This window comes from Pagrus pagrus, assembly GCF_965226575.1.
Source record: "Pagrus pagrus genome assembly, chromosome: 6".
Lineage (NCBI taxonomy): Eukaryota > Metazoa > Chordata > Actinopteri > Spariformes > Sparidae > Pagrus > Pagrus pagrus.
In genome coordinates, this window is record NC_140190.1 from 16813220 (window position 1) to 16835243 (window position 22024).

At 39.5% G+C, this 22024-nt stretch overlaps 1 protein-coding gene across 4 annotated transcripts; it reads left to right on the forward strand.

Annotated features, from left to right (window-relative positions):
• Nucleotides 1-9: 9 nt before the first annotated feature.
• alkal1 (ALK and LTK ligand 1) lies at nt 10-17595 on the forward strand. 4 transcript variants are annotated; one of them, XM_084354725.1, is made up of 7 exons: nt 10-102; nt 564-638; nt 929-1210; nt 4878-4931; nt 5598-5681; nt 12810-12883; nt 17091-17595. In XM_084354725.1, exons 3-6 carry the CDS (start codon nt 940-942, stop codon nt 12872-12874), a joined length of 474 nt encoding a protein of 157 aa, XP_084210851.1. In that variant the 5' UTR covers nt 10-102; nt 564-638; nt 929-939; the 3' UTR covers nt 12875-12883; nt 17091-17595. The 4 variants fall into 4 exon arrangements, with proteins under 4 accessions (XP_084210851.1, XP_084210852.1, XP_084210850.1 ...); XM_084354726.1 differs by having other exon boundaries at nt 13-162; XM_084354724.1 differs by lacking the exon at nt 10-102 and having other exon boundaries at nt 169-638.
• Nucleotides 17596-22024: the final 4429 nt, after the last annotated feature.

The following is a 22024-nucleotide window of genomic DNA, read 5'->3' on the forward strand; positions in this document are numbered from 1 at the left end:
GGAAAGCAACCGGATGGCTGCTCCTGGAGGCGCATTCTCTGCAGCGCTTAGGCGGTCACAAGACTTGGACATTGGTGAACAAACACATCGGCACGCTGACAGGTCAGCTAGAAGCTTACAGGCCCACAGATTCCTCTCTTCTCTGCATCCAACATCCAACAAGTTGGTTCACTTGGAAAACTATTTCCTTGCGCGCTGACGCGCCAAAGTCTGTGTAGTTTATTTTTTATTTTTTTCAGTGAAAATGTAATTGGAGCTGTTTTTTAAATGTTAAAGCATTGCTCTGGCTCTAGAGGGTTAGTTTCATGTGGAGTTGAATCGTCCTGTTGAGCTACAACTGAAGATGTTTTGGTGCGTAAAGGAGGGGCGCATGCCAAACTGAGCGAATGCTACTGGAAGAAATTGCAAGATGTCAACATTGCTTTACCACCCACTCGAAATCGATTGTATTACCTTCAAGAAGGTGGCTCCTCGTATAAATAGGGACGCATTATTTCAAGAAAGACGGTGGTGAACACAGTCTACTGGCTGTTCTCTCTCTCTCTCTCCTGTCGGGACCACAGACAACGCCTGGAAGAATTTGCCGAAGACAACTGTGTCCGCTCTCCAGGACATAAGCATCTTTAACTCCTAAACGAGTAAGTGCAAAGTTAGATTGACTACATGTGTTTTGCACTTGTATTAGTTAGAAGAAACGCACTGGAACAATTCTAGTGATTAATTCCACTTTTAGAGGCTGTGCATGTTACCTCTGGCAAAGATGTGTGTGTGTAATTTTGTGAATGTGAGAGATCTCAAATGTTAAGCAATGCTGATACATCTGTTGGTGCAAAGTGTAGTGCTGTCTTTATGACTGTTGCAATTCAAAAAACATGTGAATGGTTACATTCTCCCCTGTGTAACAGAACTTATTTGCTCATGGTTTCAGACAGTGAAGTCATGCAGGTGGAGAGGAAATGGCACATACTGTTGACTATCTTCTTTCTGCTCATCACCTCGGGCCAGTGTATGGACAGCAAGGATGTCAAGCAGAAGGAAAGAAGAACCTTGTTGGATCTAATCTTACAAGTTATCAGAGACAGCCAGCAACGGGACAAAGCCGTCTCCAAACGCTGTAGCAGTGGACTCTTCACTTCAGCCCAAGACATGAAGTTCTCCTCCCGTGAAAAGCCTTTCTATGTTCCTAGGCTGGATAACAGTAGACTCATAGGTAAGCTGATAAGATTTATTTTTAGGTCCTGATGATGAAAGCATAATCCCCATTTTACAGTGAGAGACAGCTGTCATTGGTCTGGTCTGTTCTGTACACCTCATTCAGTTGGGCTGAATGGAAGTTGGTGTTGCTGGTGCATGAATGTTAATTTAAGGACATTTTCATGCATGCTTAAAAGACAGGATACAGTGTCTAAATCTCTCAGTCCTCGTGTGTCCGACTCACTTTAAATTGTTGGCATATGCATGTGAAGCAGGTATGCTTAATCTACGTAGGACAAAAGGGGTTTTTATCACATTTATCAAACATGCAGTTCTTATTTTTAAGAGATATACCTTTTCAACCCATGTCTTGGACATAAAATATTGCTCCCTCACTCAAACTGTGATTGAGTGAGGGACAGAGATGTGGACAGGTACTGTTAACACATGTAGGAGGAGCATCGTCATGCCAACTTTGTGAATGATTCATTCAGTATGATTCATTGTGAAATCTTAAACATGAATGATGACCTCCTCTGCACACACAGTGTGACGTGCCACAAAGCATCACCAATCAGGAGCATCTCTGCAAGACGTATCAAACAGAGCGGAGAAATAAGATTGGCTGGTTTGTGTCACATTAATGTCATCTAGAGCGCTGCATCAAAGTCACTCTCTCTCTGACTGTAATCATGGATATATAATAGACTGACTATATAAAGACTGCACTTCATTTATCCGTATAGAGAAGTCCAGGCCATGTAACCTTCAGTGTTGTGATATACTGTATATCCTGATATTCTGAAATCTCCTCAGAAGCATTTTGAATATTACTAATGTTTTACCCAGATGCCTCAATATTGTATACAATATTGTAAAAATGACTATTGGTGCTGAGATTATGATAAATAATAATCAGTAGTGTGGATATAATGACTAAGTGGGAAAAGGCAAGTATAGATCGAGTCACAATGTTTGTTTACAATAAATTAGAAAACCACTGCATCACACATTAGCTGACATGAAATTTAACAGTAATTTTTTCATGATGCTATTTCAAAGTGTTCATCTAAATGCATGTCTGATGTTTTTCCATATTTCATTTATAACAAGTAGGGGTAGACCGATTATCAGGACAGATATACAACATTTTCGGGTATTGCTGATTTTTCTAAAAAACTAATTTGAAAATGTGTTACTTCTCTAACACACTGTCCTGTCTACAACAATATCTGATTGGAAACAAACACAATCAATAGTCTATAAATACTGAATAATATGAATGTGCAAAGTAACTAGTAACTACATTTATCAAATAAATGTAGTGGAGAGGAGGTCTAAAGTAGCAGAAAATGGAAATACTCAAGTAAAGTTCCTCATAATTATACTTAAGAACAGTACTTGAATAAATTGTCCTTAGGTTTGGTCTGGTTGTTGAAATTTTGACACACAGATTTTCATTTTTGCTGCAAATGAATTTTGGTCCAAAATATTGGTTTTCAGTCTCCTTTATTTCAAATAATCAGTATCGGTACTGGCCCTGAAAAAGCCATATCGGTCGACCCCTAGTAGCAACACTATTTATCACTAACATTAGGTTGAATACCTAATTTACCTATAAAAGAAAATGACAGCTTGAGTTGACCCCAAACTGGCAGTTAGTCCGAGATGTCGCTCTTATGTAGATATCAAAGACGCTAGCAAAGCAATATAGTACATCAAATAAGCAGAAATGTTAGAGAGGTCGGACCCACATTGTTTTACTATACATTTTTAAATGTTACAGTTCTCATATCTCCACAATGCAAGTCAACCACCAGTTTTCTTCCCGGAAGTGACTGTTGTTGTTAGCCACGGTCGTCATGTCGATATGGTCTATTAGAACAAGTAGAACAGGATTCTGAGTTCAGAAAATTACATCATTTGACTGTAATGCAGCCTTAAAAACCAGGAGACTACACATATGATACAGCATAATATAACAATAAGTCTGAGATGATATATAGTCTCATATCACAATTACGATATAATATTGATATATTGCCCGGCCCTAGTTGAGCTGTATTTGAGGTCTCTCACAAGTGAGCAAGTACTTGCAGCAGCTCAGCTTTATTGGCTTAAGTAAATCATCATGTCCATACTGGATTTAAGCCATTTTAGTAAATCTTTGATACATCTCTCTTCAATTATCCCAGTTTCAAGGCAGAAGGTTCGTCCAAGTCAGACTGTAATAAAGACAAGGTATCTAGAAAATCCTTTTATGTACAGTAACTGCTTTTATTGCTGCAATAGGCAAGGTTAACTTTGAGCACGGTATGGTCCTCTTTGTGTGAATGTACAGCGGGAGTTAAGAAAGTGCAGAGAGAACACAGTGTATTGTTTATCTGCAACGTCAGATTCTTCCTGCCATCACTATGAATTAGATCATGTTTAAGAGATGTTGCACAGGCGTCGTGCAGCTCAGTCACGGCCCCAGCTTATGCAATTGGAAAAGTACCTTTCTCAGACCACTGACTACATGGAATTTATCTTTTGAGGATATTAAAAGCAGCATATTAGCAACTGGTGCGTGTGACACTACCAAGGATCCGTGGTCACGCAAGGATAGATGTTTTGAACACAATGAAGAGGAAGGAGAAACATCTGTAAGCCCACTGACGTGTTTAGCCCCATTGGTAGCTCTCCGTGTTTCTCCAAAGCCATGACTGTGGCATCAGGATGACAGCTACGCACACAATAAAAGGGAACACTTTTTGGTTTTCTCTGTTGCACTTTTTCTTTTCATATGTGTGGCAGAAGAAATGAGCTATTGACTGGCAGCCTGAGGCTTCTGTATTTTATGCATGTTGACATGCATTTATTACAGTAATACCCAGGAAATACAGGACACATCCAGGCTGCCATTTTCACTCTTCACATCAGGGTTTTGGGTTGATGGTACATTTAACTCCATAACTCCTTAACAGAATACTTACATATATGGTGTGTTTATCCTTTTAATCTCTGTTTTGCTGTGTATTTGGACTTTAAATGACCTGTGCTTCCTGTGCTGGTACAGCATTACATGTTCCTGGGTCTGGGAGTTAATGTGATATTAACCCATTAACTGCTAGCATGGACTTATTGTGATGAGCATTAAACTCCAATACAATAATCTCTTTAGCCTGTTAGCTTGGCCAATGTGTTATCAGACATCTGCACGTGTCACCTGCATGGACATTGAGCAGAGAGGGGGGTACTTGATGTCCTTATCCCCGTCTAGACCTTATTAAACGTCCCCCACACCAGATCTCCAGAGAGAATGATGTGAAGGTGTAGATTCATAACAGAAAAAATGCTTTTGCTGCTCTACTGCTGAGCAGTTTTCACAAAACAATAGCGGCCATTTAGGATGCTGTGGTTGAGAAATACCTTTACATAAGATGCAATGAGGGCAGTTAAATGATATTATTGACCAACATCATCAAGGGTGAATAATAATCATGCTGCCTCATGTTAACCTGAGCAATATTTTAATACTTAAAGTGGTGATATTGAGACATTTCCTGCATCACAATGCCGGGCAGGGTGACTTTGACAGCGACAGTCACATTCGTCATGATTACTATGCAACTTTTAGCAAGTGCTCACTTGTTGTATAATGACTGTTTGATTGACAAGCTAACAGTGATTTTCTCTTCCAGAAATTGTTCCTAGAGATGTAAACATGAAAGGCAAATTCATTCAGCATTTCACAGGTAAGAAAATTGCCATCAAAGACAACTTCATGAGTGCAAAGTTTCATCCCTGATTGCATTTCGCTGCTAGTCTCTCCAGACATTGCAAGGCTATTTTATCTGGCAAACATCTTTTCGAGCATAGTTGGCACTTTCCCAATGCAACTTTTAGCTGGATGTTTTGCCCCTTTGAGAGTTTTCATTCCTGTAAGCCAACTTACAGTTTGCTTAAGTCACATAAGGCTTTATGAACACTGGTGTAGCTGTGGGTTAGAAGAGGGTTGTCTGGCTTAGCTGTAGGGCAATGGTGCAGAGAAATAGCACATGGTCTGAAGCCGACAGAATTAAGTTGAAGGCAGTGGAAGGTTAAGCTGATTATTTGTCTCAGGACCTGTGAGTAGACATCATTATTGGTGTGAAAATCTGGCAGTTTAGATGTCGGTGCAGAAACTCTTAGAGGTGATTATCGGCCTCGATCCACTAAGTCCAGCTGAAGTCTCGTTCCTTAGCCATGTTTGTGATAGTGTGCTGTTCACTTGCACTTTGTCATGTGTCTGTTTTTTTCTTTTGATTGCTCAAGAATTCTTTGTGGGCTTATGCATGGTTATATTAGCAAATATGATAAAGAGGAAAATAATGAAGCCTTTGAACTTTTTCACTTTGCCTGACAAGACCTTTTTCATTAAGCAGGACCAGTCAAGTTCTCGTCGGAGTGCAGAACACACTTTCATAGACTTTATCACAACACAAGGGATTGCTCAAGACCAGCATGTATGTATGCTTTTTTCCTTCCATGTGTCTCCTTAAGTAATGTGCTAATGTGCAATGTCTGTTTTTCCATCACAAGTATTGTGCTTTACAGTCTTTGACGATCCATGATGTAAATTCAGATTTTATTAGGAGTGATTTGTTCCCACATGAACAAAACATTTGCCAAAGTTGGAAAGGTTTTAGTTATTTCAACTGACTTTTGTTTTTGTGCTTTTCTCACCGTATTTAAAGCTGCCATAAGCGTCATTTTAGACTTCCCTCCTCTATGTCACCACATGAACACGCTGTGGTAATAGCAGAAAAAAGAAGGTGCCTGCTCCTTGCACGTTCTCTGTCCTGATTGGATTAAGTGGCCAGGGATACCAGAAAATTGCTCTCCTCTGTTACTGCATTTACAGGGAGAGACATGGGTTACTGACCAAACACTCTATAGCAGAGATTACTGTTGGAATATAGAGCTATTTAACACTAATTTAAACAAGAGAAGGACACACTTAAAGTACCTTTAAGTTTAAACTTAGTTGAAAAAAGTTCATGCCAAATACTTCCCTGCACCAATCAGACTTAAGCAATATCATGACATGTATCTATACCTTATGACAGTTGATGGGCTGTTAAAGATATAAAGAAGTATAAAGACATTTTTAGAGGCTTTATACTATTCAATCATGGAAAAGAGTATTTTGATTTTCTGATTAGAGACTTATACTTTCTTTATTGTCATTCAAACTCAACAATCAACTGTCTTTTTCCAGGAGGTTACATTTTGTTGCTTTAATGATAACATGATTCTAATGCTGTAAGAATGTGACGTGCTGGAAACGTTATATAATATCATACAAATGATGAATAGAGAGGTGATTCCCAGCCGTTTGGGCACATGACGTTTCAAAGCAAAGCCATTTCTATTTCTGGCCACTTGATCTTGTAACAGGTTGTGTATTTCTTTGATTTGCAAGCCATTCAACCAAAGAGTGGTGTTAATTTCTCAGATTATTTAGTTTAAATAGTTTTTAGAGTCATACGTCAAACTATCTAATATTTTTTTAATAAAAAAACAAAGATGGTTCTTAAATGGCTTGCGACCCCTCTGACTTATATTATTGTGCAACAACTTGGAGGATCCTGAACCCCTCTTTGGGAACCGCTAATATATCGAAGCGCTCAGAGTTATAACATCAGTTTACAAACTGAAGGATCAATCCTTCTTTCTGAGATGTTTACATCTGGGAATTAAGGCGATGACGTCAAGCAGGCATCAGAGAATGATTGCAGACCATGCCCCTCACTATCTATTAGGCTAGACTTGTCTTTATCGTAAACAGAATAAGCAGAATAAGAGTCAGGTAAGCCACAAGTCAGACTGTAATAAATGTCCTGCTGCAGACTGCAGAAGGCAGTTAAGTTAAAGCCGGTCAGGGAGACATGGTGGACTTGTTCACTATCAAGATTAATTTGTTGGACTGTGATGATGCAGAGTATTGTTGACTGCAATTTATACTTAATTTCTCATGCGAATGTTACTGATGATGTTATTAGAAAACATGACTGATTGTGTGTTTACATGCAGAGCTGTTAAAGGGACCTTGCAACCTTAAATGCTTAGTCATGAATTAGCATATTGCAACAACTCTGACGTCGGCACTGCCTCTTCTGTCTTTTTAATTGGTATGAACAATTCTTTTCTCCTCACTTTGATTGAGACTACTGAGTGCTAGTACATATTGTGATTAAAGGATGAGTATTTTCAAAACACTGGGTTATTTGCATTATTTTAAAGGGGCTTTCTGTAACATTTTGCAAGCAGGTCTAAACCATACTCCTTGATTAATTTATTTACAGAGACCCAACATTTTCCCCATGAGCAAGCGACAGTGGCGAGAAAAAACTGCCTTTTAACTGGTAGAAATTTCGGAGCAGAACCGGACTTAATGGTGGGCGGCTATATGCCTCGACTGGTTAGGTTGAGATAGAGACAGAAGGATCAATCCTTCTTTCTGAGATGTTTACATCTCAGAAAGATGTACTGATTACTGCCCTTTCAGTGCAGTAATCATGCGCTGATTCTCTGCATCCCCGTCTATGTGAAAGTTTCAGATGCGGAGGGGGGGACAGTTTCACTGCTGCTCTGATGCGGCTCCGGAGGTAGTATCAGAGCTACAGCAGAGGCAAGCCGGCATCTGCGGAGGCGCGGATCAGGGGTGTGTCGGTCTGATGGTGTTCACAGTCAGACAGCTAAACAGATCCTTCACTCAGGATGGGGGGGTTAAGCAGCCACAGCAATAATACCAGCTTTACTAATTGGGATATGAGTATTAATAATACTACAAGTATAATAATAATAATCATTATTATAATAGTAATAAATATGATGATAATGATGGTAGAAGTCAAGCAGGATCACAGCAACAGGGCCAACCACCATCCATGGGAACCTGCGAGACAAGAGAGCACAGAGACTCCGGGGAAGAAGCCAAGTCAGTAAAATGTATTAATGAGGCATAAATGTGTACAGGTAGAGAGAGAAGAGCTCGGTGCATCATGGGAAATCCCCCGGCAGTTTAAACCTATGGCAGCATAGCTATGTAGGCCCTATTTATAAGCTTTATCAAAAAGGAAGCTTTAAGCCTACTCTTAAACGTAGAGAGGGTGTCTGCCTCCCATTCTACTTTTGGAGATTCTAGGAACCACAAGTAACCCTGCATCCTGAGAGTGCAACGTTCGAGTGGGGTAATGGAGTACTATTAGGTCATTAAGATGGTGCCTGGCTTTGTATGTGAGGAGGGGGATTTTAAATTCTATTCTGGTGTTGGGGTACAAAGGTAGGGCAGGTGTGGTTATTAGCAATTAATAATTATTAATGGTAATTATTCAAATTAATAATAAAAAATATCAAGTAAATTAATAAAACAGAGCACCACCCTGGAATCAGGGACCAATAACCAGACCGGAAAACAGTCTTAAAAGAAGGGTTCACTTTAAATGCAAAAAACATTTCTTTTAAAATGAAAGGAACAGTGAAGGAAATTAATCCGAGCACTGACCATCACAACCAGCTGTTATCACAAAGCATATGCACGAATAATCACAGAAAACTGCTCTGAACAATATAATGGAATTTATTAATTTGAGCAAATTGATCAATAATCAATAATACTTAAATCAACAAACATCTCTCATCCAACTACAGCAGCTACACTATGAAACTAAATCACTAAGACAAACTCAAACAACAAACAAGCATGCCGTGTGTGTGTGTGTGTGTGTGTGTGTGTGTGTGTGTGTGTGTGTGTGTGTGAGAAAAATGGGGAGAGAGAGACAAGATGGTAGACGTGGACAGAGAGAGAGGGAGAGCCAAGATGGCAAATGCGATCTCCTGGGAGATGACGTCACAAAGTGTTCAAGATGGCAGATGTGGGCACGTCATGCCACAGGCTGGTCAGTGGAGGTGACCGCACAAGGCTTGAACAAGCAATGGCAGAACAGAGTCTACGGACCTAACATGTGCCTTTAATCACAATGTGGTTTTAGACAGAGCTAGACTCTGAGGTTCCGACTTTGGTGTAGGTCCTACTGCGACACACGTGTCTGATGTTATAAGGCACTCATGAGACTGTGTGTGAGTTTACCCGAACACATGCGTGTGTGTAGGTGTGGGTTAGTAGAGGAAGAGAGAGAAAAAGTGCTAGGAGGGAGAAACAGCAGTGGAGAGGCAATACTCACCTTTTTATCACTCAGCGGCCGGTGATGCCGGTTAGCATGTGTCCGTCTGCCTCCTTAATCCAGCACGTTTCCTCTGCGTGAATGAATGGCGTTGTAGCGCTGCAGTGTCTGTTCTCTGCGTTATAGCAGAGGAAACAGCGGAATCGATGTGGCCGAAGAAAACGGGGCAAAGTGGGCCACCTTCTAAGGGGAAGTCCTCACTTCTGCAGGGATGAGAGAGGCTGGGTTGCGCAGCGTTTAGTCTCTGGCGCTCTCAGGGACAAGGGAGTTTTCAAACCTGGGGAACCTTCCCCTCTACCTTTACTTATCACTTCTATACTCTACATGATCAAACTGTCCCTATTAACAGGATATGTACCACAGTCCTTTCAAGTAGCTGTAATTAAACCGCTCAAAAAGCCGACACTTGATCCAGAGGTTTTAGCGAACTAAATACCCATATCTCACCTTCCCTTTTTCTCTAAGATTCTTGAGAAAACAGTTTCCCATCAGCTGTGTGATTTTCTACATAACAATAGTGTACATGAGAATTTCCAATCAGGTATTTAGAGTACATCATAGCACCGAAACAGCATTGGTTAAAGTTGCAAATGATCTCTTAATCACATCTGACGGGGGTCTTGTTTCTGTGCTAGTTTTGTTAGATCTTAGTGCAGCTTTTGACACTATTGACCATCGCATCCTATTACAAAGACTGGAAAATGTAAATTGCTATTAAAGGAACTAAACATGGCACAAAAAGGACATTTGTGTTTGGTAGATTATTTCTTTGTTGGAACAATGCTTCCTGGCAATAAATCTTATATCGTTGGAAAGCCTGTTTATTTCCTTTTTAAATGGTGCCACATTTGTAAGGAACATGCATTTGTGGGATGAGCAGCAGAGCTGAGTATGTGGGTTGCGCCCATGAAAAATGTTCCAAATCTTCTCTGCCAAACATCTTATCCTGCTATTGACTCTTGTTTGGTGTTGTTTGGCGGATTGGATGGTTGAAGTCTGAAGAAACAAGACATGTTGGCAATTTAACAATTTATTAATTTAACAAACAGGAGCCTTAGTAGCGTGTGAAAGACCCATGACCATGACCAGGATGAGGAGGAGGTGTCAGGCTATTGTGGCTGTGTATGGTTCTTCCACACGCTACTGAGGCTCCCGTTTGTTAAATTAATGACTTGTTAAGTTGCCAATATGTCTTGTTTCTTCATCCAATCCACCAAACAACACCAAACAAGAGTCAATGGCCGAATAAGCTGTTTTGGCAGATTTGTCACATTTTTCGTGGGCGCAACCCACATACTCAGCTCTGCTGCTCATCCCACAAATGCATGTTCCTTACAAATGTGGCGCCATTTAAAAGGGAAATAAACAGACTTTCCAACGGTATAAGATTTATTGCCATGAAGCATTGTCACAACAAAGAAATAATCTACCAAACACAAGTTTCCTTACTTTTTGTGCTATGTTTACATTGAGCTGGTTCAAGTCCTATTCATCAGACCGTTCTCAGTTTGTACAAGTTAACAATGAAACATCATTGCATTCAAAAGTTAGTCACAGACTTCCAGAAGGTTCTGTGCTCAGACCAATGCTATTCACTTTATATATGCTTGCTTTAGAGAATATCATCAAAAAACATTCCACTCAATTTTCATTGTTATGCAGATGATACACAATTATACTTATCCATTAAGCCAGATGACTAATCAGTTTGCTAAACTTCAGGCATGTATTAAGGACATAGAACAGTTCAAGCACTACCCTCTACCTATGGAAAATTGCAAAAATCATCCCCTTTTATCCCGCTGCCCAAATAAGTCTCTAAAGACTCTCCAGCTGATCCAGAATGCTGCTGCACGTGTACTGACCAGAACTCATATTAGAGAACATATTTCTCCCATATTAGCCACTCCTGCTTCCTGTAAAATCCAGTGTTGGGACCTCAACAAATTTTCCAAACAATAGAGATGCTGCATGAAAACCAAAGCCTGAAAATGCTGCCCCCGCGCACTAACAAAGCCTGCAAACAAAGGAAAGTGCGGCCACCCCAGTGCCACCCCAGTGTCACCCCAGTGTCCAGTAGGTAGTTGCCACAGTCCCCCCAATTCTCTAATAAGTAGAATTTTATCATTAAAGAAGCCCATAAAGTCATTACTGCTGAGTGTTAGAGGAATGGGATCAATAGAGGTATGACTGTCTGTCAGCCTGGCTACAGTGCTCAAAAGAAACCTTGGGTTGTTATTTTCCCCTATCAATGCTAAATAATAAGCTGCTCTGGCATTACGGAGAGCTTTCTTATAAATTTTAAAGCTTTCTAGCTGGACTAGTCAAGCTTTTTCCAGTTTGGTAGAACGCCATTTCCTCTCAAATTTTCACGATGTCTGCTTTAATATGCGAGTTTGGGGGTTGTACCGTGGAGCTAATCTCTTATGCTTTATTGTTTTCTTTTTTAGAGGGGCAATAAAGTTAAGGGTCATTCACAGAGAGCCTGCAATACTATCAACAAGATGACATGAATAAAAAAACGAATAAATGTTTGCCTTGTGGCATGTAGTCCAGTAATAGGAATTCAGAAGTTTTATAATGGTCTGATAAAAGAGGATTCTGTGGGAAAACTATTAAATGTTCAATTTCAATGCCATATGCCAGAACAAGGCCCAGGGTGTGATTAAAACAGTGAGTGGATTCATGTACACACTGACTGAAGCCAATCTAATCTATTAATGAGGTAAATGTAGTATCAATATTAATTCACCCACGATAATTACTTTATCTGTTTTAAGGACTGAACTTGATAAAAATTCAGAATAAGGACCAGGAGCATGGTACAATATATCAAACAGGATTGGCAATATTGTTTTCCAGGTCGGGTGAGAAAGACTAAGAGTAAGGCTTTCAAACAATATGTAATTGAGTTTAGGATTGATTAGTAGGCTTGAGTCAAATATGGCTGCAACTCCACCTGCTCTGCCGGTGTCTCGAGGAATGTGAGCATTAATACGATTTGGAGGAGTGGATTTATTAAGGCTGACATATTCTTCGTTACACAGCCAGGTTTCAGTGAGACAGAATAAGTCAATATTATGATCTGATATCAAATAATTTACTAAAAGAGCTTTGGATGGCAGAGATCTAATGTTTAAGAGTCCACATTTAAGTTTTTATGTGAAGCGCCTCTTTTTCTAATTGATTTAAGTGGTCTAGGGACAGACACAGTCTCAGAGGGGGCTTGGGTGGGTAACTGCTCTAAAAGAAGCACAGAATTACAGCAGTAAGAGTTTGTTTTTCTATCATTTGGTTCCAGCGTTGAAGAATCCAGCTATTTAGAGCAAAAGTGGCAAACTACATGTTAGGGCTTTAATTGCACGGACTGTGATTTTAATATTTCCCCTCTGTCTTCTTTTTCAGATTACAAAAGATGTGCAAGATTGCTAACACGATTAGCAATGAGTCCACTCTGCATGCAATCGTAGATACTGCATGTGAGTAGAAGTGTTTCTCTCTTACTGTATCTATACATGATTACTCTGATCCCTTTCTTAACATCCTCTAAAGCAATGGTTCTTGAGGGGATTGGCAGAAATCACAGGGGGGTCTGGATACCCCCTCCCTGGTATAAACAGAATGGTCCCCCTCAATAGCCCATATCTTAAAATAAAATGTTTTAACAATATGATATTATGCATTGAAAACATTTGTGCTTACTATAATAGATGCAAAACAATATGTTCTTAAGTGTTTAAGAACCCCCCCCCCCCCTTATTATGCCTGACAGTGGTTTGGTCCACTGCCTCCCAACCTGCATCTCCACACACAAGCTCTGTACACGGGCCTGTGGAGCAGTCTCTAGTGTGTTGCTGCTGGTTAACTTCTAATAAGTAGCTGCTTACTTCTCTCACTTAGTAAAATAAAACACATTTATAGTTGTAACCAGACTGCATTGTGTTCACTCCTCTACTTCACAGTTGAATCTTGTGCGTCAGCGCAGTCACAATATTGGTAACAGTTGTTGTTAATAGTAGTCATCAGTTTTTCATCTTAATACATTTAATACAGCAGTGCTTTTTGGTATCATCTCCTGTGTCCCAATCAGAGATTGCTTTTAATATTTTTTTTGTTTCGTGTCCTTCACAACAGTGAAATCAAATATCCACCCATTCTCATGGGGGAAGCAACTATTACAATTGGATCCAAGTTGAACTTTTGTATGCTGACATAAAGGTCAGAATGACAGCATCACCAGACTGCTGTTTGTTTATAATCCATACATAAGTCAGATTTATTCATCTTCGTTTCACCCAAATTTTCCCCTGGTGGCTCTATGACCCCCCCAGAGGAGGCTGCCCCCAGTTTGAGAACTATGTGTCAAAGAAAATATGGATAAGATAATGAAGATATTTTAATTTCATGTGTTTGCGTTTAAATTATTTTCTCTCCGTGCTAACAATGGAAGTGAGTTTCTTTGTTGTTTGCAGTCAGATTCACTCTCTCTGGTCTGATGTGAATCTGAAGAAAACCGATGCTCACATAATCAGAAACATATCTGCAGTGCATCTGTTCAACATTTCTTTGCTTTAAGGATATTGTATTTCTCGGTGAGGGGCACATTGTAACACTATCCTGTCAGAAAGAGGGTTTGATGTATTTCATCATTCAAGTCAACAGTCATTTAAGGTCGGTGCTGGTTGGCTGAAGCTGCACACAGAAATATTTCATCACACACGGGAGAGAAACGTATTGTAAAAACATTTGCTGCAACTGCACACACCTAGTTTCTCCTATCCTGCTGCAAGAACTTTGAATGAGTTTATTAAAAAGAATTCAGGATTAACTTTTAAGTGCTTTAAGTTATTTCTGTAATTATTTGTTGTTTATATGTTTAGTGCAATACAGTACTTCGTATGCTCAGTTAAATACTTACTATCCTCTTCCACTGCTTATTAATTGAAAAAAACAACTCATGAGAAACAGTTTTCCTGCGGACAACTTTAGTACGTAACCACAGTTACTACTTACGGCTGCCACCAGAGATTGTATTGATTATGGATTCATCTGTTCATTATTTTTTATGATTAACGTTTTGTCTGGAACATTTCTGAAAACAGTGAACATGTTGCATGACAGTTTCCCACAGCCTGAGACAAAGTCTTCACATGTTTTGGTTATTCCGTCCAACAACTCAAAACCCAAGACATTTATTTTGCAATGATAAAAGACAGAGAAAAGCAGTAAATAATCACTGGAGAAGCTGGAATCAAAAAATATTCAGCTGCAGCCTCCCCCCCTCCAAACAATCACTTCATTTATTATTCAATTATTGAAATTGTTGATGCTTATTTTTGGTCGTATGACTAACTGTATCTTAGTTTATTCGAAAATGAAGCAGCATGGAGAACAAGAAGGTAGAGGTACTATTCTATACGTTTTCAGTATAAGTCTGGGAAGCTGGATTGGATCTAATTGGAAAGACAAATGTGCATTTTATCCTATTCTGATACAATGATGTGTCAGTGTAATATTTGTACTGTAAAATATATCCATGTAGTACTGTACAATATGGCAAAAGCCTTTATACCAAATGTACCATAATGTTGTGGCCTATTTTGGAAAAAAAAAACCTATTCGTCATAATAAAAAAGGACAATAGGGAAGCAATTTCAGTTTTATACAGTTGAATGTGTGACGTGGCCTCATGAAGCCAAAAGTATTTTCAGTATTTTCAGTGTGTTTTAAATTAATCTCACCAGTGTTATTGAATTAATGCCATGTGTATTGTTTTAGTGGAACCATGAGTGTGTAATTTTATTTTGAAAGAGATTTGTGGTGTAGTTTCAGCAAATGCGTTGAAACAACTGGGAAAAAGTGTAATGCAGCAGAAATACAATACAAAAACATGATATATAATAGTAAAACAATGACACAGATGATTTAACTGCACAATGACTACTTTTGATACTTGAAGTACATTTAGTTGATGTACTTTCACTTAAAGGATAAGTTCACCGAAAAAGTTAGTCATTATCTGCTCACCTCCATACAGATTCAAAAGACGGGTTTGGTTGTTTCGTAGTCCGGAAAACATTTCTGGAGCTTCACAGCAAAGCAGCCTTGCAGCATTCTCCTAAACAACTGAAGTGCATGGGGACTTGTTTTAAAACATAAAAAACAACTAACAAAAAATACATAAAACGGCTCTATACAGCTCGTCTGGCATAGTCCCAATCTTCGGAAGCCCTGAGATCTCAAATTGATTTACAGAAAGACATTATAGATGCTGCATTCATGTGGTCCTCGAATGGTCCCACCTTTTGAGTTTGGAAGTCATTCTTCCAACATGGACATTGCTTTGCATTTTATCGCTCAGGGTATTTAAACAACACATTGACAGCTGTTTCCGGGATTTGAGTGAAAAGAAAGAGCAAAGGAGAGGGATCATGTACATCATGAATTATATTTCACGAATATGCATGTTACCATCAACCCAATTTTTACTTTTGTCCACCATGTTTCAGCATCATGATGTGAATTTTACCCGTTGTAAATACAGTTCTTGGATTATTCAGACACCACGTGAACACACTTTATGCAAAGCTAAAAGCATTAGCATGTACCTTGTCTGAAGTGGGGGCACAGCGCCACCACGTGTCAAGGATGTAAATAACATCTTTTCAAATGTTTTTTTGTTTCTTTCTTTCTTTTCTTTTTTTTGTTTTTTTTGTTTTACGTTTTAAAACATGTCCCTATCTACCTAAGTAGTTATGTTGCAATGTTGTTTTTCTGTGAAGCTCAATTTCATTTTTGGGTGAATTATTCCTTTAAGTAAGGTTTTGAATGCAGGACTTTTACTTACTTACTTTTACTTTCACAGTGTGGTATTAGCACTTTTAATGAAGTAAAGGATCTGATTACATCTTCCAACAGTGCTTGTTTTCATTAGCCACACTTAATTTGATTTTTATAAACATTATCTGCAGGCGGATTTATAACAAAACATTTTAAAATAAGTAATGCACAGGGTGGTGTTTTTTATGAATTCATTGTTATTGCCTGAAATACTTCTACATGCTTCTTACGCTAACCTTGAACACACTAATCCTAAACATAGCCATTCTCAAGACAAAGGCAGGACTCAGACTATCGTCAGTGGGGTAATTTCGGACGTAGTCATAGCCATCCTTTTGTTAAGGTGATCTTCGATGACAGCAGGTCTGATGCGTTCAGTGCCATCTAGTCCTAAATCCAGCATGGGTAAAAGCCATTAGGTCTAGCTGGTAAGTGATTGCTGTGAGAGTTCATCACACACGTGGCCATTTCAGTTAGTTTTTCGTGGTACAGGACCTCCGGTGATTATCAAATTGAAGGCTGACACATCCTCAGTTATTCAGTTTTTTACAAGTGAATCAGATAATAAGATCCTGTCTGTATTGTTCTGAGAAATCTGAGAAACGTGTGTCAAAATCCTCCTGATCATTTCTGAATGAGCTCAGACATAACATAGAGAAATGGCAGGCCAGTAATGACCCTCTTTAGAAGCTGACAACATCACTTCTTTGGAAAGGCTGAGATGTCAAGATATGTCTTTGCTAAGACTGGACAGGAGATTTTTCTTCTTTAAAATACGGCTTTAAAGAAGAAACTGAAGGTGTTTAACTCTAATCGAGGTGTTTTTTTCTTCTTATTTCATTCCAGGTCCCAAAATAATGGAAGAGGGATCCATGTGTTGCCAAGGAAGTGCCTTCAAATCCACAGCAGTCATATGAACATTTTTGTGTTTATAGTGTTTCTATTTTTGTCGTTCTTGTTGTCATTACTGAAAATGCTGATGGACATTGTTGGTTGTTTTTGAATGGATTTGCTTTTTATTTACCTGTCTGTACCATATATTTGTAAGGAAACATTAATTTAATATTGAATACACCTATTTATTGAAAAGGATATGTATATAATGATTTCACAATCATTCCAAATCGGATTATTTTGGATATAAAAGTTATGTGTGATGGAGAGGAAGCGTTTATTTTTTTCTTCTTCTACTTATAAATGAATTCCACTATTGGTCTGAAAGATTTGTCATGCTCTGTCGTTGTTTTCATTACATTTTATTTGGCACTTGAGTGACTGCTGACGATGTGAACATATGGAATGACAGCATTGGTGATAATGCACTGCCGTATTGAACAATAAAGAATATTGAAGCACAGCATATTTTGTTATTACTGAGGAGGATTGAGGGGATAAGAGACGGATGGGTGTGACTGCAAACAGAGCTCAAGGGAGTGGACTACTTTATATTGAAAAAATGTGAGTTCACAACATTTACCTCTGTCCTGCTCTCTGCTCAGTGTGATTGAAAGGGTAAATCCACCAATTTAACCATGTGTAACTTCCTGTCTTGACGACCCACACTCCTGTTTATGTGGAAAAAGTAGGGTAAAGCCTTTTGTGGCTGCAGAGTAAGCTGCATGTAATCTCTAAATTGCCTCCAATGATGTCATTCAGTGACTAAGGCCAATATCTCTGGTTCTGCTGCATTAATTTTGATTATTTGTTTTCAAACTCTCAATAGTCTAGGGCCCAATCCCAATATCCTCCTTAAAACCATAGGCTACATTCAAACCAAATCAGGTGGTGCGGCAAAACACTGCAGGTTTGTGTGGCAGTGTGGGAGTGTCACTCCATCGTCCGTGTGTGTGATGTGTTGGGAACCCCTGCTGATCAGTTTGCCGAAAGATCTCCAGTTATGCATCTGCCAGAGTAGGTTAAGCATGCTGGTCCTACAGTGTTTGTCGGCATCCACAGATTCAAACTGGTGCACAACGCCAAACTGTGTGAATACACATGACACACTACGTAACAATTCACTTTGGTTTCAGTCACTCAGGCTGCGGGTCTGATTGCCAGCATATGTGATTGGCCACTGCATTGTGACGTCAGTCCAAAAGCTGAGTTGGTTTTAACTTTTTAGCTGCAGCCGGCAGCGTTTTTCTTTTTTTTTACGAACCCCTGCTGGCAGCATCACTGCAGCCAAAACAGACTACCCTCGTTAAAAAGAATGGATTTGATCTGAATGCTGCCCTGAGCTCTCGCTGACTATGCAGACGTCACCTAGTCAGTGTTTGAGTGGGAGTATTACCTTGTAGGTTTTGGACTTTTTATCTTACGTTTTAAAATATATAGCCTAATGATAAAAACAGAAACCAGGAGAACACATAAACACAAAAGGAGACAAATTCTGTTAGAGGTTTCAAAGCTTAGTACTTTTTTGTTGCTTAATTAACTGAGAGAATCAGTTAGAGAATCTTAGGTAGTGATTTAGAAAATGTCCACCTGTGCATAAAAGAAATAATGAAATAATCTAGATTACCCTTAGTTTCAGCTAACCCATGGTAACCCTGTGTTTAATGTTACAGGGCAACAAACTGTGGGTAATTCCAAAGCTTGCAGAAATGTGGATGGAAAGTTTGAGTACTTTCTTGCAAACCCTTCAAGTTAGTAAGAAATGACTTACAAAACTGGATTTCCTCACAAACTTGCTCCAGCGGGAGTAACTGTTTCTTCTATTTTCTGGCTGGAATGTTTCTGTTCATCATGTTCCTGCACCTCTCTGATGCAGTCTCCTCTGTCCCTGCTCCTCTGTGCAGGTGTTACCATGACCAAACTCTCCGCTTTAACTGAAGATTGTTGCAACATTTTTGGCAGATTCCTGTGTTTGTATCACACACTCAGTCATAACTGTCAGATATATTGGACTCAACAGAATGTTGAGCAATACAAGCTCAACAGAACCAAATATACTTTGGATGGGAGCAGCGAAAACTGCGGAAATTCTTACAAAAACTGCATGTAAAGTGCACTTTACATGCACTGCGTTCAAGTGCATGGTATTTTAAATTGTATGGATATATTTAAATGTAAGTGGATAATTATAGTATCATTTGCTTTATGAGAGCATCTTTGGGCAATTTGCCTTGGCATGAGCTGTACAGTATAAGAAGCATAACTGATTCTGGCAAACTCATTCCTAATGATGATAATTCTATGAAAGAAGTGTGCCTCACATTACAGACATGGAGCCTCAGCCCAACTAACATGTTTGAGTAAACTGGCTGAGAATCTGATCCAACTTGACTTCATGCCAGACAAGAAAAGTGTTTATTTTCCCTCAAATGATTCTGCTTGTTTGCCTTTCTTTGCCTTCATAACTGGAAAACAGCAAAAACGATGTATGAGAATTATAACAAGTAAAGCTACACAGAGCTGCCATCTAATGCAACTTACAGCAAGAGTTTAAATTACCTCCCCTTACAGTGACACGATAAAGTCCTGACAAAATAAACACATCCGACATTCTTCTTCTTGTCATGTTGTATCATCTTGTACTGAGACTTGCGCCTGGGGAATAGTTACACTGATTGTCTGCTGTTTTTATTGGGGAAGTGAAATAAATATTGAGCCATGCACACATAGGGATGCTGATAGGCAAGTTTCTGAAGCAAACATACGCTAAGCCAAAGATTACAACAGCTCAGTTCTCACGCCAGCATGTCTCTACAGATTCAGCAGGAACATTTCTTACATTGGATCATGCATTATTCAACAAAGTTTGGCTTTCCGAGATCATTAAAAAAAAATCATCGACGGAAGCTTTCATTGTAAAAGTCTGGAAACTGATATTGCATCGAAAGTACAAGTTGTCTTTGGGTGGAAGGATCTCGCCTGTGTGATTGTGATGTCAACCCATGCAACATGTTTCCATCTTGATATGAAATGTTCTTGCTCTTAGGGGCCATAAAATGGACGATTGCCTCTCCCCCACAAATCACAGCTTCCCTCAGGAACAGAGGAGCTTAGAAATGTACGCTCCAACAAATTCCTGGACATTTTCCAAACCTGCGAAACCAAAGAAAAAGAAAAGTACTTCCTCTTGGCTTACTGTGATCATCATTATCATGATCACCTGGGACAATTAATGGAAATGGGGTGACGTTTTCTGCCCAAGCTGTAAAAGGATTAGGCAGCTAAAAATACAGCTTGCACCTCACGAGGACGGACAGGGGATCCCTTTCCCTCTGGGTGGCCAGGGCAGGGACACCGGATCCTAATCTGAGGAGGATATCACTTATCTGAAGACAAACAGCACAGATTAGGAGAGGAGACAGAAGATGCACTGGGGACAGCATGTGGGAGGGCTCTAACACAATTACACACAAGCATCAAATCCCCCCTCTCATACCTCTGAGAGTGCGATAAATAGTAAATGGAGACCAAAGCCAGGCCATTTTCTTCCTGTCAGACTGCAGCTCAGCAGGAGAGAGGACCCACCTTCGTGTTTTAACTACGAGATAATCACCTTCAAATGCATGATAGTGCTCCTTGAAACAAATCTAGTAAGAGGCTTAGTTATAGAGTTATAGAGCGTTATTGTTCTTTATTCTGTACAAGGAGGCTCTGATTTGGACTGACAGGAACACCAGTCTTGCAGCAGACTTTGGACCTTTTCCAAGCTGTGAGTTGATACCAGTTCACCAAATAAATGCATTGCCCCATTTGCTGCATTTTAATGGACTTTGAAATCATACACACATTTGTGATTTGATTAGGCCTTTGGCACTATACTAAAATGTTTCACGCGCCAACGATTCAGGGAAGATTATGACCTAAAACCTAAACATGGCTCCTTATGACGTATATAATACTCCCCCCATCTGCAGAAGAATTTTGTGGCAAAAGTAAATACTTTAATCCAATTTCTTAGACCCCAAGGCCTTCGTTCAAGCAAACCATCTTATTTATAGTGATCGCGGTGGCCTTGATGGCTGTAAAATTGTTGTAGGGGGCTCATTGATTCACTCCATGTCTCATGATTAATTCATGGCTCTTCCAATGTGTTTTGCAGAATGCATAAATCCTTACGTGAGTCACCAATAATATACATTCAGATAATACAGCCTCCATTAGGATTTTGAAAGCTGAAAGATGAGCAGATTGTCATCACCACAGAGCTCTTCTCCAGGATTTTCATCGCTCCAAAATAGACATATTATGGATATGACTGCCTTTGACAGATTTAATAAAGCAAGCAGGTTATTGTTCCATTTGTGTTGATGGCTGCTTTGAAAATTCTTGGACCCCAACATTGCACTTCAAGGATATTGTACGGACACTGGTCATTGTCACACAAGACAGTTTAATAGGACAAAGAGATGCTGCGGCTGTATGTGTGTGCCAGATGCAGTGTCTTTGATCCCATGTGCTGGAGGTGTTGGCACAGGTCTCTCCCTGCCGCCTACTCTGCATGCCCCACACTGTGCTCTGACGCCTGTCATGGCTAATACTAAACGCACTGATTAACTGCAAGGCATCTCTCAGCTGCATCTGCTGCTTCACCCTGACATGTGACATAGCTAAGTTAATTCTCAATTAGCTTCAAGGAGCTTCGTTTCCTTTATTTAGAGAAAAATGTGCAAAAGAATATTGCATAAATGTTAATTTGTCAAGTGAGATAAAAATAAATGCCTCAAATGTACAAAGTGGAAAACACTGTAACATCGCAGTTGTATAGTAATTTAACTGTCGATATTTTGTACTCGAAAATTGAAATAAATGTCCGACCCTGTAGATAA

Coding starts and splice junctions, on each gene's coding strand:
- alkal1 (XM_084354725.1), top strand. CDS start 940: ATGCAGGTGGAGAGGAAATGGCACATACTGTTGACTATCTTCTTTCTG. Junction 4,932..5,597: donor ATTCATTCAGCATTTCACAG/GTAAGAAAATTG, acceptor TTTTTCATTAAG/CAGGACCAGTCAAGTTCTCG. Junction 5,682..12,809: donor GGATTGCTCAAGACCAGCAT/GTATGTATGCTT, acceptor CTTCTTTTTCAG/ATTACAAAAGATGTGCAAGA.